Below are 16,637 nucleotides of genomic sequence, written 5' to 3' on the forward strand. Positions count from 1 at the left end.
GTGGAGAGGTAAATGTTAAGTTTATACAGAACCATAGAAGGTCTGTACTTAGTCTACTGTGTGCAGTTCTGATCACCATACTTCAAAAAAGACACTGAAGTCATGCAGAAAGTGTAGACAAGGTTTACAAAGATGTTACTAGAATTGAAAGAATGTAGCTACCAGGAAAGATTGAGCAGACTGATACTCTTAGAGATGATGGAGGTTTTTAGAAGTATGATAATATTTGAAACTGTCAGTGTGGAGAAGTGGTGGATAAGTTCAGAACAAGTCACCTATTTTTTGTTGCCCTAACAGACAGGAATTTGGAAGGAATTCCTTTTCAGTATGGTAAGAATGTTGATCTTGTAGCCACAAATTGGAGTAGATTGCACTGACATATTTAAAGGCAAGCTTGAAGCAATATGTAAGGATATTAAGCAAGGGACATGTGTGGCAAGCAGTTTAAGAGTATTAAAAGCTCGTTTTGATGAGTTGGACAGATGGCATGATTTTCTGCTGTAGGTGCTATGGGGTGAATTTTCTTCAGGGTGTAATTGGGAAGTCACACTCAAAATTAAGCACAATTTAGTTATGTCTATTTATCTCAATTTCCTGCCCATCTCATTCATGTATCGTGGATTGAGAGAGTAGTGTAAACAAACTAAACTCAGCATAAGCAGTTGAGGCTAAGGAAAGCTCCAAGCTCCTATCATAATATTCCTCTTAGGTATAAAAACATTTCAAGTATTTGAACTTTTAAAAATAAAATTGGTCATCGGATGTGGGTGCAGAACCATTACCATGTGTTAAGATGCATTTGGGTACAGAGACTGATGGATAGTTGTTAAAGTATGGAAATGTTTGAGCATAGTGCAATGATGAATGTAACACACTTGCATCCACAATCTCTCATGAAGATCTTTATTTATGTCTCAATTACATGACTATGGGCAAAAATACATAAATTCTATTTCATACTTATTAATTCAATAAGAAGTTAAAAAAGAAGCTGATCCAAACTGGAAATCTTCATAATTGATTGAGAAACAAGCCATTATGCAGTTTATTGGACCCTGTCTATCATGCAGTTCCTTATTATCATACTGTAAGGAACAGTCAGAATTGCAGACCACTCAATGACAAACAACACTGCACTGTGTTTAGCGCATTTCTACACATTGGTTTGGTCTTTCAGTAATTACAGGGCGGGGTAAAGGTTTAACAGCATGATTCAGATATCAAAAGGACAACAGAATAAATTATTGTTTATTTTATCCAGTCGATGAATTGTCTAATATTTTTAAATTAAAACCAGATTTGCTAAATACTTCATAAATAAGGGTGGAATAGAAACAAGAACATTGTTCAAAGCATACGGAATACGATTTGAGGTTGAAGTTTTTGGACATGTAAGTAAATATTTATTACTTTTATTTTAATTGCTTTGAAGCACGTCAGAATCAAAATATCCTATCAGATAATTAGAATTCTTGATCTTCAGATATAAAACTATCCAATCCAGTGATCAGATTTTCTTAAATCTGCCACCAGGTCAAGGGAATATGGCCCAACATTTAAAACTATATTTGCAGAATCGAGAGATAGGCTGTAGGGAGTAAACTTCCTTGGATGCCTGTCTCTACTCCTACACAAGTGGGACACGGTGACAGTGAAAATCATGACACCTTACAATAATCTAACACTTGTACATTACTCAGCTGCTGTTCAACATTCCAATGTTCCATTATCCTTATATGGTTATTATCTGTATCCTCAAAGTTATTCATCTGTAACTTTTAAGATGCCACTTTTTTCTCATACTTAATATTACAACTCTACCCTAGTCAATTGCAGCATTGCTACTGCCAGGATTAAATACAACAGTCAGCTTTAGCCATATATTTAATGCAGAAAGTAATACCACTTGTACATTGGACTTTAAAGTTTATTTATTAGTGTCACAAGTAGGTTTACATTGACACTGCAATGAAGTTACTGTGAACTCATTTCATATTATAATTTAGCTTACACATAACCTAAAGTATTTTTGAGAAGTCTTGCTTTGGTTTTTTTTGCCAGTTGCAAAATAACAGTTGCCTTTCTTTTGACATTTGACAAAAATATTGTCCCTCCATCCCTCTTTATTCAGAATATGTATTTCATTCCTGTGAACTTGAGCATCTGTACATCATGTATATGTAGAACTATCTCTCCCAGCTAAATAGTGAGGACATGCATTGTGATTTAGTAACCCCATTTCCATTGTTACTTGTACAACAGAAACATCAGCAGGTCAGTGTAGCCAACTATTTTCATAACACAACTAAGTGTGGTATATGGATACAGTACTATAATGACTACCTTCTGCATCAAAAAAAAGGTGCTGTGGCATGGGAAGAAAGCTGCTTAGAAAAATTCAGATAGGAAGCTGTGGGAAAGATGAGTGTGGATTTGGGAGGCAAAAACTAGTTGAGAACTTTGGAGAGGAAAAAGATGGCTGATATGATAGTTTCCAACGTGTAGCAGAGTTTTCTTTTAAATTCACTCATGGTACGTAGGCTTCATTGGCTCGGCTAGCATTTATTGCCCACTCCTGTGAACTGAGTGGCTTGTATTCCAGAGCACATTTAAGAGTCAACCACACTGCTGTGGGTTTGCCTTGTAGACTAGATCAGGGCAGGATGGTAGATTTCCTTCCCTAATGGACGTTAGTGAACCAGATGAGTTTTTACAACAACATGGTCATTATTAGAATTTTAATTCCAGAATTTAACAAAATTCAAATTTCATAAGGATTCAAACACAGGTCTCAGAGCAATATCCTTCCTCACTGGATTACTGGTCCAGTAACAATACTATCACACCACTGCCTACCTATTGTCAAGGTTAGGCAATTGTTTTAAAGGAACGGGGTCAAGGGCAGAGGTCATACCCCTCATGGATAAGATGAGCTCAGTCAGCATATGGGGGTGGAAATGAAAATTAGCAGAGAAGGGGAAGACTCAGGGCTGGGAGTTGGGACGAAGCCTTGGCTTGGTAGACGAGGGAAGCAGCAGAGGCAGCTGAACAGACATCTATCTGGTTTCAATCTTAGATGTTGGAGGTGATGGCGGAGGAGCAGGGAAAAGAGAAATTTGATAATGAAGAAAATATATTTGACCTTCAGGATGATTCTGGAATAGGAATTTGATGCAGTATGACCACAATTTGCTTAGTCACATGTATGCCACATATGATCATGTCTGCTCCGTCCTGAAATTGTGAGAACAAAGATGGGAACCATACCAGGATGATTGACCAATATTGGAGAGAGTAAATGTTTTGCCTGGGTCAGTGGTAGTAGAGGAGGGTGTGAAAGAGTTGCCCAGCAATCAACAACTACACAAACTATTATGGTAAATCAGGAGCCACAATTCTTGTCAGTTGGGATTTATAAAGGGCAGTTATATGACTTATGGGACTAAAGGAAATTAACTTGGAAGGGGTAAAATAGTTTGGTAAGTGAAAGATAGAAGTGAGTGTTTGGAAATCATGGGAGAGGCATTGGGAGATGACGAGCTGGAGGGGGTTTGCATGAAATGGGTAGCAGAATCTAAATGAAAACAGTGATTCAAAGGGAGTAGAAGGTCAGAGAGATTAATGGAAGTTAAAACAAAGACACCAAAGATGAGTTCAGTACAGAAACAAGGGAGGGAAGGGGAAGTGAGAAAGTCCTGGTGAAGTTTGGAAATAGGCAGTAGAAAATGAGAATTTTGAAGAAAAAAATGAATTGTTAGGTGAAGAAACCCAAGGAATAAGGGAAGGATGTAAGATGTAATTTGATTAGGAGCACATTGCCCAATAACAGGGTAGATTGTGGAAAGTATAGCCAGGCAAGGAAGAATGTTAAAGCTTGATGTCGATCCAATTTTCTACATAAGGCCATGGATGGCAATGACCTATTTTAGCAGTGAACAGAAATTCTGGAGGGAAACAGGGATATGGACAGTGATTATTGGTGCATTGGAAAAGCAGTCGGTAGAATTAGCAGGTTTGGTCAAAGAAGACTGATAAGAGAAAGATGCGATAGTTGACATTGATGTTTATAAGAACATAAGAAATAGGAGCAGGAGTAGGCCATCTAGCCCCTTGAGCCTGCCCCGCCATTCAATAAGATCATGGCTGATCTGTCGTGGCTCAGTTCCACATTCCCGCCCTCTCCCCATAACCCTTAATCCCCTTGCCTATCAAAAACCTATCAACCCGCGTCTTAAAAATATTGAGCGAGGTAGCCTCCACCACTATGAGCTCTTCAGAAAATTCCAAGAAATGAAGGGCTATCTTGAGCTAATTCAAGAGATGAGAGGGCAGCTGTTTCACACCAGGGACAAAAGTAAGAGAACAGGAAGATAGAGGAGGGGAAAAGTACCCAAGGGGAGAAATTAATGACATTATTGGGTAACAGGAAGGGAAATCGACATTATTGAAGAACTCCAGAAAAAGAAATGGAAGTAATATTTTTAGGTCCAGAGTACCAGCCAAAATATGTATATAAATGGGTACGATCTGGTCTAATATAGAATCATAGAATCCTACAGTCCAGAAGGAGGCCATTCAGCCTACTGAGTCAGCACCGATCACAATCCACTCAGGCTCGATCCCCATAACCTCATGCATTTACCCTAGCTAGTTCCCCTGATACTAAGGGGCAATTTAGCATGGCCAATCAATCTAACCCACACATCTTTGGATTGTGGAAGGAAACCAGAGCACCCAGAGGAAACTCAAGCAGACTCGGGGAGAATGTGCAAACTCTACAAAGACAGTGACCCAAGCTGGGAAGCGAACTCAGGTTCCTGGTGCTGTGAGGCAGCAGTGCTAACCACTGTGCCACCATGCTACCCCATGCCATCACTAATACCATACAGTAATTTGTATTTATCTGAGAACTTTGGAATCCAATCACTAACAACCTTCTAATCATTAGGCCTCCAAATAAACTAATTTGTCACCTCTATGCTATAGAACGGATCAATACCCAATTTGACCCACCACTTTCAAGCAAGAAAGGATGTGGAAAAAATAAAAGAAAATGACCTATTAACAACTTTTCAACAATTTCCCAGCTTTTCCCATTTAAATTTAATCAAGGTATAACAATCATTTCTTTCCGTACATACGGATTTATACTTGATTCATTTGACTAAATTGGAACAAATTACATAACACCTGAATGCTTCAATGTGTTACTTTACTGCTGCAAGGAAATTTAGATCTATCAGTTGTCTCTTGTTCAAATTTTTAAACATTATAAAATATTTTTGAGAAAGATTTGATATTGCAAAAAGTAACCTAGTTTTCAAATCAAAATTTGCGTTGTAAAGTAGTTTGAACTGATGGAGCAAGGGTAAAAACAGCACCAGACACTGCTCTAGCAGTAATTGCCAAATTCAGGTCAGGTACTGATCCCAAATAAAAATTCAATCCCAAACTAAAGCATTGAAAAAACAATATGTAGATGAGGTTTGATCAAAGGAATGATAAATTTTTTGCACAGGTTACAAATTGAAGGCAGAAAGTTTACAACAGAAATACATCACCAGCTTTTCTAACATGAATTTATACTGCTTTAACAATATTATCTTCTGCACAGGCTGGAAAATTTAACATTATCCCTACAATGATAAATGTCGGATCTGGGTTAGCATTATTAGGAATGGTAAGTTATCTTATGTAACAAAGAATGATGAATATGCAACAAATATTTAAAACAAGAATTATTTCCCACAGATTTCATTATTGCTTTGTAATGCTGCTGAACTCATGGGGCATCATTGCGCAGGTGCCCCGATCCCCCAGAGTGCTGGGAGATCTCCTGCCACCCATGGACATCAGGAACACCATGCCATTTATCCCCTATGGCAGTCACCACCACCCCCCCCTACACATACACACACACACAAACAGACATTGAAGCCCCACACCAATTGCATCTCGCCCTGTGCCGTTCTACCACCATCCCCCCCCCTTCTGATTGCCACATCTGCAGAGTTCCCTCCCTCCCTCTGTGATCACTACCCTTGCAGAGTTCTGTCCCTCCCTCTCTGATCACTACCCCCGCAGAGTGCCCTTCCCCCTCCAATTACCACCCCTGTAGCTTCCCCCCTTCCCCGATCACCACCCCTGTAGCTTCCCCCTTACCCCCAATCACCACCCCAGCAGAGTTCACCCTCTCCTTATTACTACCCCTGCAGAGTTCCCTTCCCCCTCCTATCACCATCCTTGCAGTTTCCCCTTCTCCCTGATCACCCTGCAGAGTTCCCCTTTTCTCCCCGTCATCGCCCCACTCCATTCAGACTTCACCGCCATTCAGACCTGACCTCCTTTACACAGTTGTGGTGCCTGGTGGGCAGTACCAGTTGGGCACTGTCAGGCTGGCACTGCCCAGCACTGTCCCCAACCATCTGGAGTCCTCAATGGCCTCTGATTCCCCCTGGCGAGGCCATCATGTCTGGTCTCCGCTGCTGGAGATCAGCTGTGATTCTCATCGTGAGAAGCTCGACTGCCAAGGAAGATAGTGCAGGTGAACCCAGGTTGCCCTAATTTCCGGGTTTCATTAATGACATTTAATAGTTAAATTCATTAATATTGAAATTGGCTTTGCGCCCACTAGCAAAACAGAGCTGCTACAATTGAGTGAAGTGATAAAACGGGCACAATTCTCATTTTTCACCTCTCATCCAATTGTACTACCTCATCTCACTGAAAGACGGGCAGGACAAGATTGTGCCCTATGTGAACACAAGAGATAGGGGCAGGAGCAGATCATAATGAGCCTGCCTCGCCATTCAGTGATCTTTGGCTTCAACTCAATTTTCTCGCCTGCTCCCCACGATTCCTTCAGATTAAAAATGTTTATCCCAGTTGTAAATGTAGTCAAGATGGAGAATCCACAATCCCACAGGGTAGAGTGTTCCAAAGATTCACAACCTGTAAATGACTTTTTTTTACATAACCGAGTCCCAAATGATCAACTAATGATCAATCCTAAGTCAATCCTTACGTTTAAATTCCCCAGCCAGAAGAAACAACCTGTCAGCATCAAGTATGAGAGGCCCCTTCAGAATCTTCTGTCTTAATTAGATCACCTCTCATTCCTCTAAATCCAGAGAACATGGGCACTATCTACTGAGCCTCTCATCATAGGTCAACTCTGTACTATGGTCCAATTGAGTGAACTAATACTGTACTCATGAAATCTAAGAAGGTTTACAGCACAGAAAGAAGCTACTTGGCCCACTGTGTCTGCACAAACTTAAAATATGAGCCACACAGTCTAATTTCATTTTCTAGCATTTGGTCCATAGTCCTGCAGGTTATGGCATTAAGATGTATCTCCAGAGATCTTTTAAATGAGTTGCGGGTTTCTGTCCTGAAGGGTGGGTTCCAGACCCCCAGAACTCTCTGGGTGAATGATTTTTCCTTACCTCCCCTCTAATTTTTCTACCAATCACTTTAAATCTATGTCGACTAATCATTGACCTCTTTGCTAAAATAATTGGGCCCTTCCCATCCACTCCGCCCAGGCTTCTTACAATTTTGTGCATCTCAAATCAAATTTCCCCTCAGTCTCCTCAATTCCAAGAAGAACAACCCCAATCTATTTAATCTTTCCTCATACATGCACTTTTCCAGTGCTGGCAACATCTTTGTAACATTCTCTGTACACTCTCCTAGTGCAATTGCATCCTTTCTGTAATAGAGGTGATCAGAACTCCATTCACTACTCAAGTTGTGGCCTAATTATTTAAACAGTTCCAGCATAATCTGTTATATTCTATACCTCAGCTAATGAAAGATCCCATATATCTTAACTATCTTATCGGCCTGTCCAGCTGCCTTCATGGACCTGTAAACATTCACTCCAAGGTCCCTCACTTCCTCCACGCCTGTGTTCTTCTCTCATTGTGTATTCCTTTGCCTTGTTTGCTCTTTCCAAATGCATCACTTTGCACTTCTCGTGGTTGAATTCCATTTGCTGCTTTTCTGCCTATCTGACCAGTCTAGTGATATCTTCTTTACATCTACTGCTTTCCTCCTTACTATTAACCACTAGGCCAATTTTGGTGTGGTCTGCAAAACTTTTTGAACATTCACATCCAAGTCATTTATACCATAAAAAGCATGGACCTAATACTGAGCCCTACTGACTAACCTTGATTAATCCATGCTTTTCTTAGTAACAGTTTATCTCTAATCTGCTTGATCCTAACCTATTGGCAAGTGGCTCAGGTAACAATCCACAGAACCTTTTATGTTCTGCATCTAGTTTTGAACCCCAACTCTCAAACTCTCTCAGCACTACACCATTCTTAGTTCTACCCATCTTGGTGATTCCTCTGTGAACCCCTCCCACTCCAAGTTCAGCTTCAGCCTCAAACAGATGTCCTTTACTCTAGCACTGGGCAGACAACACAATCAGAGTTCCCAGTTGCAGTTGTAGAGGAGTATCCCTCTCCCGAGAAGAACATAAGAACTAGGAGCAAGAGTAGGCCATCTGGTCCCTCGAGCCTGCTCCACCATTCAATAAGATCACAGCTGATCTTTTTGTGGACTCAGCTCCACTTACCCACCCGATCACCATAATCTTAATTCTTTTACTGTTCAAAAATTTATCTATCCTTGCCTTAGAAACATTCAATAACGTAGCCTCAACTACTTTACTGAGTAGGGAATTTCACAGATTTGCAACCCTTTGTGTGAAGAAGTTCCTCAACTCAGTCCTAAATTTGCTTCCCCTTATTTTGAGGCTATGCCCCTAGTTCTAGTTTCACCTGCTGGTGGAAACAACTTCCCTGCTTCTATCTTATCTATTCTCTTCATAATCTTTTATGTTTCTAAAAGATCTGCCCTCATTCTTCTGAATTCTAATGAGTATAGTCCCAGTCTACTTCGTCTTTCCTCGTAAGCCAATCCTCTCAAATCCAGAATCAACCTAATGAATCTCCTCTGCACCCCTCCACTACCAGTATAACCTTTCTCAAGTAAGGAAACCAAAACTGTACACAGGTGTGGTCTCACCAGTACCTTATATGGCTGCAACATAATCTCGCTGGTTTTAAACTCCATCCCTTTGGCAATGAAGAACAAAATTCCATTTGCCTTCTTAATTACCTGCTGCACCAGCAAACCAACTTCTTAAGATTCCTGCACAAGGACACCCAGATCCCTCTGCACAGCACCATGCTGCAATTTTTTACCATTTAGTCTGTTTTGCTGTTTTTCCTACCAAAATGTATGACCTTACATTTACCAACATTGTACTCCATCTGACAGACCCTTGCCCACTCACTTAGATTATCTATATCCCTTTGCAGACTTTCAACATCCTCTGCACACTTTGATCTGATGATACTGTATTGCTATCATTACACATTCTTTTTGGGTCCCTCCACTTGAATGGTGTCCTTGATACAATGGTCAATTTTCTCATTCACCCTGGAGTCATTCGTACTTCTCTAGAAAGAAGAGTACCTTACACTTGCTGGTCAAAGTCAAAGGCTCAGACTCTTCCATCACAACCTGAAAATGAGTTGAGGGTTTCTGTCTTGAAGGGTGGGTTCCAGACCTCCACAACCCTCTGTGAATTGCAGTCACAATCTTATAACATGAAATAGGAGAAGTAAGCCATTCGTCCCCTCAAACCTGCTTCACTATTCAATAAGATCATGGCTGATCTATTTGTGCTACAGTTCACATTTACCTCCAAATACTTTGATTCTCTTGCCTTACTCCCCCCAATAACTTTTGACTCTCTTGCCCAACAAGAATCGCTGACCATTGACCAACTCTAAAGCTCTACCTAGTCTGAGGGTGTGATTGCCTCTGGGAATAATGTACCCTGTAACTCTCCTCCCCTATGATGTTCCTCAATATCTGCAAGTCAGCCACTAGCTCAGCAACTCTGAGCTACAGTTTCTCAAGCTGCACACACTTACAGATAGTGTTGTCCAGGACAGCAATGCATTCCAGATTACCACACATTCCTGCCTTGGCACAAGACGAACAGTGCTGTAACTGTCTAACCTCATTTAATTAGTAAATTATTAATCTATACACCTAAAGTCATATCAAGTATCTCAGCATGGAGATAAAAGAGCATACACCAGCTACTGGAGATTGAAACAAGGTATCAAAGGAGCACCTTTTTTCCACTGCAGATATATTCCATCTGTATCAAATTCCCAGTTTAGCACTCATTCCTCATTTTACCTTGTGCTTCCCTTAATCTGTGCAGTAACAAATCCTGTCTATTTTTATTGAAGCTGATGGCTCAAAATTGTAACTGCTAAACCAGGTTACTGCTACAGCAATTAACGACAATTCAGGCAACCACTTTGTTGATTGACAGATAACTGACACTGCCTGACAGTTTATTAAACTAGACCTCTTCATTTGCTTGCAGTTTGAAAGTTCTAAGTCAGAATTTGACTGTTCATCTAAATTATAGCTTCAGAAAAATTTATCAAATATCCCACTGGTATCAAGTTTCCAATTTAGCACTTGTTTCTCATTGCACTCAGGTTTAATCTCACTTTGTACTTCCTGCACTATGTTCTCTAGCAAAACCACTCTGTACAATATACTGGTAAACCATATTTAAATGCGTTTTTGTTCATATAAGCCAAAGGTTGCGAAGTGCTTTAATTTTAGGTTGCAGAGCTGCTTTGATAAAGTACTTCCTTTAACATAAAAAACTAACAGAATTAAAACCTTTTCTTTAGGCAACAATTTTGTGTGATATAATTGTGCTATACTTTTTAAAGAAAAGTAATTACTACAAAGAAAAGAAGTACAAATGCGTTGAAGATTCTGAATTGGTGAGTCTTACCTCCTGAGGAGATCTTTCTGATCCTCATGCAGTTACTTTTTAAATTCAGCATTAATCAGTAGAAAACATTTTTTAGCGATCAATTCAAATTTATTTAATAGTATTTAGGATGATAGACATTATTGGCAACTGTCAAGATATATGAAAGATAAAAGATATATGAAAGATAAAATCTCTGGACCAATTTATTGCAATTCGGTTCATAATGAACTCCTCAATGGACTTTATTTTCTCTAACGTTCAAAACATACTATAATTATTTTCTTGCGATATAAAACCATTACCCCCAAAGAAAACAAAAACATGGAAAAATTTTTAATTATACAATATATACTGTAACTTTGCAAATATTACTGCAATTGCTTTTTTTCCCCAAAAGCACAAATGGGACTTAAGAAAATCATTATACTTCATATACTATTTAAAAGCAAAGTAAATATTATGCACTGTCTGAAAAAAAATTAAGCAACATTGCTTTGAATCAGACCATAATGTAATGGAGAATTATTGGGAAAATACAAGATTCTTGATTACAGTATTACCAGATGTACTATATCAAACAAAATCAATAGAAGTGAATAACATTGTATTTCATGTTATAAGGGTATCGAATCCGAAGATTCATATGGAACCATACAGAATTCTGGGAAAACAAATTGATATCTGTCCTATAAATCTGCAATTGCACAACTGAACTTTTGTTCTTGGCTCCTGACATCAAGTCTGCTTTAAAGCTGTAAATACGTTTAATAAGCTTAACCTGAAGAGCTTAATTGACAACTTTAAAGGAAAAGTGTTATGTACTGGAATGTATAATTTGTAATTGTAGATTCTGAAAATAATATAGTTCAGTAGCACTATTTGACCTGGAAAAAAATTTATAAAGATGTGTTTAAGCCAACCAAGTCTACTGAATATGACATGATTTTTGATGCCAATTTGGAACAAGAACGTGGTGGATGCAATAAAGGGAGCTTTTACTTTCTGACAGCCTGGGGTGGTATTTAAAAGGCGAAAAGCAGTAGCATGCTACGGTGCAGAGAGACCTGGGGGTCCTTGTGCACAAATCGCAAAAACCCAGTCTGCAGGTGCAGCAGGTGATCAAGAAGGCGAATGGAATGTTGGCCTTTATAGCGAGGGGGATAGAATATAAAAGCAGGGAGGTCTTGCTGCAACTGTACAGGGTACTGGTGAGGCCGCAGCTGTAGTGCTGTGTACAGTTTTGGTCGCCGCACTTGCCGAAGGATATATTGGAGGGAGTACAGAGAAGGTTCACTAGGCTGATACCAGAGATGAGGGGGTTAGCCTATGAAGAGAGATTGAATAGACTGGGTCTGTACTTGTTTGAGTTTAGAAGGCTGAGGGGGGATCTTATAGAGACATTTAAGATAACGAAGGGATAGGGTAGACATAGAGATTCTTCCCGCTTAGAAAGGATAGCAGGACTAGAGGGCACAGTCTCAAAATAAGGGGTGGGGGGGGCGGTGGGTGGGGAGGGCAGTTTAGATCGGAGTTGAGGAGGAACTTCTTCACTCAAAGGGTGGTGAATCTCTGGAATTCTCAGCCTGTTGAAATGGTGGAGGCTACCTTGCTGAATATCTTTAAGTCACGGGTAGATAGGTTTCTGATAGACAAGGGAATTAAGGGTTATGGGGAGAAAGCAGGAAAGTGGAACTGATCCATTTCAGATCAGCCATGATCTTATTGAATTGCGGGGCAGGCTCGAAGGGCTAGATGGCCTACTCCTATTTCTTATGTTCTTATTGGAAAAGATGGCAGTGGGGTTGGGGGTTGCGGGGGGGGGGGGGGGGGGGTGTCAAATGGTGCTGGGTTTCATCCAGGAAGTGTGTTTCACATGCTGTGGAGCTTTGACTCCACAATGTGTGATTTTTGTCCTGACAGCTTAGAAGTCAGTCTAATCCTGTCTTCTATTAGGGTGGGGATCATTCTGGAGAAGAACACTGTACCAGCCATGTCTGATTTGACAGGGCATGGAATCTGACCCTGTGGGTGAATGCAGATAAATTGGGGAGAGGGTGCAAAGGGGGTGAGTTGGAGAGATCTGATATTTAGGTGTACCTGGAGGATCAGGTGGAAGCACCTCTACTCTTCTTGGCCTACAAGGAGTGCTGTCAAGTGCCTTCTCCCTGAAACTGCCACTCTCTCACTGCCAAGGAGACTTGGAAACCCAGCTGGCCACATTAACCTGGTTTGCTGTTTTAGTGTGTTTTCTGGCCTCATTTAAAATGTCTATTCACCCTAGAATGCACTGGCTGCTTTCCCCTTAACCCACTTTAGTAAAACCTAGAAAGCAATTGGAGTTGGCTTCCCAAAGTGCTCTGAATGTTTGCCCACTGAAACCATTCACCTGCACTAAATCTTACCTGCTTGCCCACTATCACCCAGTCAGATGACTACTTGTTTAAAATCTTACCCATGTAAAAATTTTCATATTCTCAAATGGTGATTTTTTTTTCTCTCAGTTTCTGTGTGTTAACAGATCTAATTAACAGAGGCCATGCTATCCATCTAGTCCATGCTGGCTATCTTACCAGCAATTCAGCAAGACTCACTCCCCTACTGTTTCTCTGCAACCCTGCACTTTTTTTTCATCATTTGATGCTCCGTGTGTTGCCTTTGATTGTCAATCACTTCAAACCTGTACCTTGTGGTTCTTGGTTTTCTGTTAAAGGAAATGAATTCTCTATATGCCTTGTGATTTTTGAGTGTGCTGGAAAGAAAAAAGGAGAAAGTTTTTTTTTAAAAAAAGGTTATCACCGGATTGAAGAAATGACATTGAAAAACTGCCATGAAATCTGAAACCCACATGTCACAACCTATGCTGAAGATAGTTTGATGGAGACAGCCATGAGGGCCTAACAACAACTGTTAAAAAACAGCTTTTAATGCTTGAAATTTGATATTGATGCAGAGCTGGTGTATAGAATTAGGACGGCTGTTCATGTGGACTGGAAGAGCTGAATGGTCTATTAGTGTTGTAATTTCTATATAAGTGAACATACTTTAGAGAGAACTCACAAAGCCAGCTGTTTATCCTTCAAATTTACAAGAAATGACTGTGGAGGATGTAAATCAGTTTTAAATTACTTGTATCAAATCAAACACACAGATGACCATAATAAACGTTTTTATTGAAGAAAATATCACACGGTTTAATGCAGAGTATAAATAAGTTTTACAACTGCCTGATGACACCTATATTAATCAATTAGAATCATAAAATCTCAACATATTACTTATCAAGCGTTTTCATTACATAATTTTCACAAATATATCACTTTACTATGCAACCTACAATAAAAAGTTAACTATATTTGAACAGATGCAGTACTTCCAGCTCCCAAAGTAATGGCTGTTTTTCAAAATCTTAGATAATGTTTACAGTAATTTACTTATATTTTATTTATTCATAGCAATCTTTTAGTAATGAAATAATGGATGAGACAGCCAGAGCAAAGTTTTAATGTTAGCAACATTTAGAGAGCATCTATTCCAAATATGCATGGACGTAACTGATAATTAAGTATACTTACTATTTTCATAGGTACATAATAGATAATATTTGGCCACTGTATAAACCTTAACCATAAGAATCTGTTTTATTAAATGCACAAATTTGGCAATTCACTTCAGAAATATTGCAGCAATGTATCATAATCATAACTTTTAGTTGAGCACTGAAAAATTGTCTATACCACAAAAGGATAAAAGGCCACTGTGTCCTTTTGTTTTCAAAGTGTGAACGGCACCTCTGACATAGCTAAATGTTTCAAGGTGCTTCACAGGCGCATACACAAAACTGACATTCAGCCAAAGAATATATTAGGACGAATGACCAAAAGCTTGCTCAAAGAGGTAGGTTTTAAACAGCATCTTAGAGGAGAGGTTTTACCCAAACATGTTATATGTAGCTACGTAACAATAATAGTTTTTCTACATTACAAATTTATAATCATCATTCTTAAATGGTGAAATAGCTAACAGCAGGAAGTTTTTATATGCACAACAGCACTAAAATTACAAGACCATGAAGCATTTTCCTCTATATTAATTTACAAATAAAAGTTCTAACAAGTATTTCTATTTAATCTCTTATTACTCTGTATTATGAAAGGCTCTGTAGTCCTCTACAGCACTTTCAATAGAAGTAACATATTGAAAAGTTCACAACAAATGTAAAGTATCTGTTCTCTGCTAAAATATTCAATTGATTAATTGAAGAACATTGCATACCATAGAACTGGTACTCACCATAAGGAAAAAAAAACAAAGGAATTGTTGTACTTGTAATTTTGCTTTCAAAGAACAACTTTCATGAAAAAAAGGGGACAGGTTTGATCATCAAAACCAATATGGGAGACCATTCCCATAGATGAGGTAATTTTTAGAGAAACCCTTGTAGCCCATACTTGAATATTTAATCCTGGATTAAATAATGCTACAATAAATTATTGATACACTGATTAATAATGCATTAATCACACTCTCCATCAGCAAAATATTTGAAAAATAAGCAATCCAGCTCATTTGGGGTCTAGTATTTCTAAAAAGACGACTGATTATATATCGCAATTAGGAATAAGGATCAAAATCTTAAAATATCTTCACTATGATCACTACAGTACATTTTATGAAGTAAAATCAAATTTAATGAACTACATGATCCATATATACTAGCCTATGAAATATTCAAACTAATCTATGTTAATAAGGTACAGTAATTTTTGATATTGTATTTAGCTGAATTGATATTACCTTGTAAATACAGAGTTGAAAAAGATTAAAACCAGATCTGAACACTAAGCTAATTTTGTAAACATTTTAGAATATGCATCTTAATTGATAATATGGCCTCAAAAATCATTTTTCAAGTACCTATATTCTCCTCCATTTTAAGGAGAAATTCTGGCCCCATTGCACCTTCAAGAAACATGCACAAAAGTACATTGATTAAATTCACCACAGTTACTTTAAAAAAGTAAATTATCTTGTATAAAGATTTAAAATGTTAAAACTGAACATCTGTACCCATACAACACTATTTCCATGCCTTACACTCAAATTACTTGTGTTTCAGGCAATGAAACATTTCAAAGCATTTTCATGCAAAACCACAAAAGACATTAAAACTTCTTGTGATTTGATTGCCTCCGGAAACCTATGCCTTAGAAGTGCCCTTCTAATGCATTCATCTGGCATTTGACACATCTGCCATCCTCTAGCAGCTGACGCAATCCTCTCGGGGAATCCACATAATGTCCATTATTGCATGTAGCTTCATGACAGAACTTCATCCTCTCCAACTTCAGGCAGGTCAGGATTCTTCAAACTATCTCCACTACCCTGCTTCCTGGTGAAAGAAAATATACATCAGATCTCAGTTGCAACGTGAATATAGGTAGGGAACTCTTCAGTAGTTTATCACTATTCTGCTCATTACTTTGTGAATTTATGGTCACAAGATGAGGGATACTAATTAGTGTGGGAATGAAATATATATTCCACATTTGTCACCCCATAGTTTAAACTATTCCCAGCTCAGGTACATAGCCAAATGCTACCTAAATCATCATTCCTACTGAATGCATGTGAAAGCAATTAGCTTTGTTCAAACTTATCAGGTAGTCTTGAGATGTAGAAACTCATTTTTATCAACATGCCACAAGCAACGCGTGTAACTGGTTTAGCCTTAAACAAAGTTTTATGCATTCATTGCATGTAGATATTTCCCATATACCATCATATTTAACAACAACTTACATTT

The 16,637-nt window shown here is 38.8% G+C and overlaps 2 protein-coding genes across 5 annotated transcripts in view; one reads left to right on the forward strand and one right to left on the reverse strand.

The window, feature by feature from the left end:
* Positions 1-11,888, forward strand: part of LOC145355865 (P2X purinoceptor 4-like) — a 39,453-nt gene extending 27,565 nt beyond the window's left edge. Inside the window, exons 9-12 of one of the 2 annotated variants that reach the window (XM_080208300.1) lie at positions 1,298-1,391; positions 5,615-5,680; positions 10,746-10,841; positions 11,456-11,888. In XM_080208300.1, coding sequence (XP_080064426.1) covers positions 1,298-1,391; positions 5,615-5,680; positions 10,746-10,841; positions 11,456-11,512 — 313 coding nt within the window. In that variant the 3' untranslated portion in view covers positions 11,513-11,888. The remainder of the gene's footprint in view (positions 1-1,297; positions 1,392-5,614; positions 5,681-10,745; positions 10,842-11,455) is intronic. The other variant, XM_080208301.1, reaches the window with a different exon arrangement.
* Positions 11,889-13,983: 2,095 nt separating this feature from the next.
* LOC145355857 (calcium/calmodulin-dependent protein kinase kinase 2-like) overlaps positions 13,984-16,637 on the reverse strand; it is a 103,447-nt gene continuing 100,793 nt past the window's right edge. For 2 of the 3 annotated variants that reach the window (XM_080208288.1, XM_080208287.1), the window contains one exon: positions 13,984-16,223. In XM_080208288.1, coding sequence (XP_080064414.1) covers positions 16,151-16,223 — 73 coding nt within the window. In that variant the 3' untranslated portion in view covers positions 13,984-16,150. The remainder of the gene's footprint in view (positions 16,224-16,637) is intronic. The other variant, XM_080208289.1, reaches the window with a different exon arrangement.

The sequence above is a fragment of the Carcharhinus amblyrhynchos genome, chromosome 20 (genome assembly GCF_965287045.1).
Source record: "Carcharhinus amblyrhynchos chromosome 20, sCarAmb.v2.hapA, whole genome shotgun sequence".
NCBI lineage: Eukaryota > Metazoa > Chordata > Chondrichthyes > Carcharhiniformes > Carcharhinidae > Carcharhinus > Carcharhinus amblyrhynchos.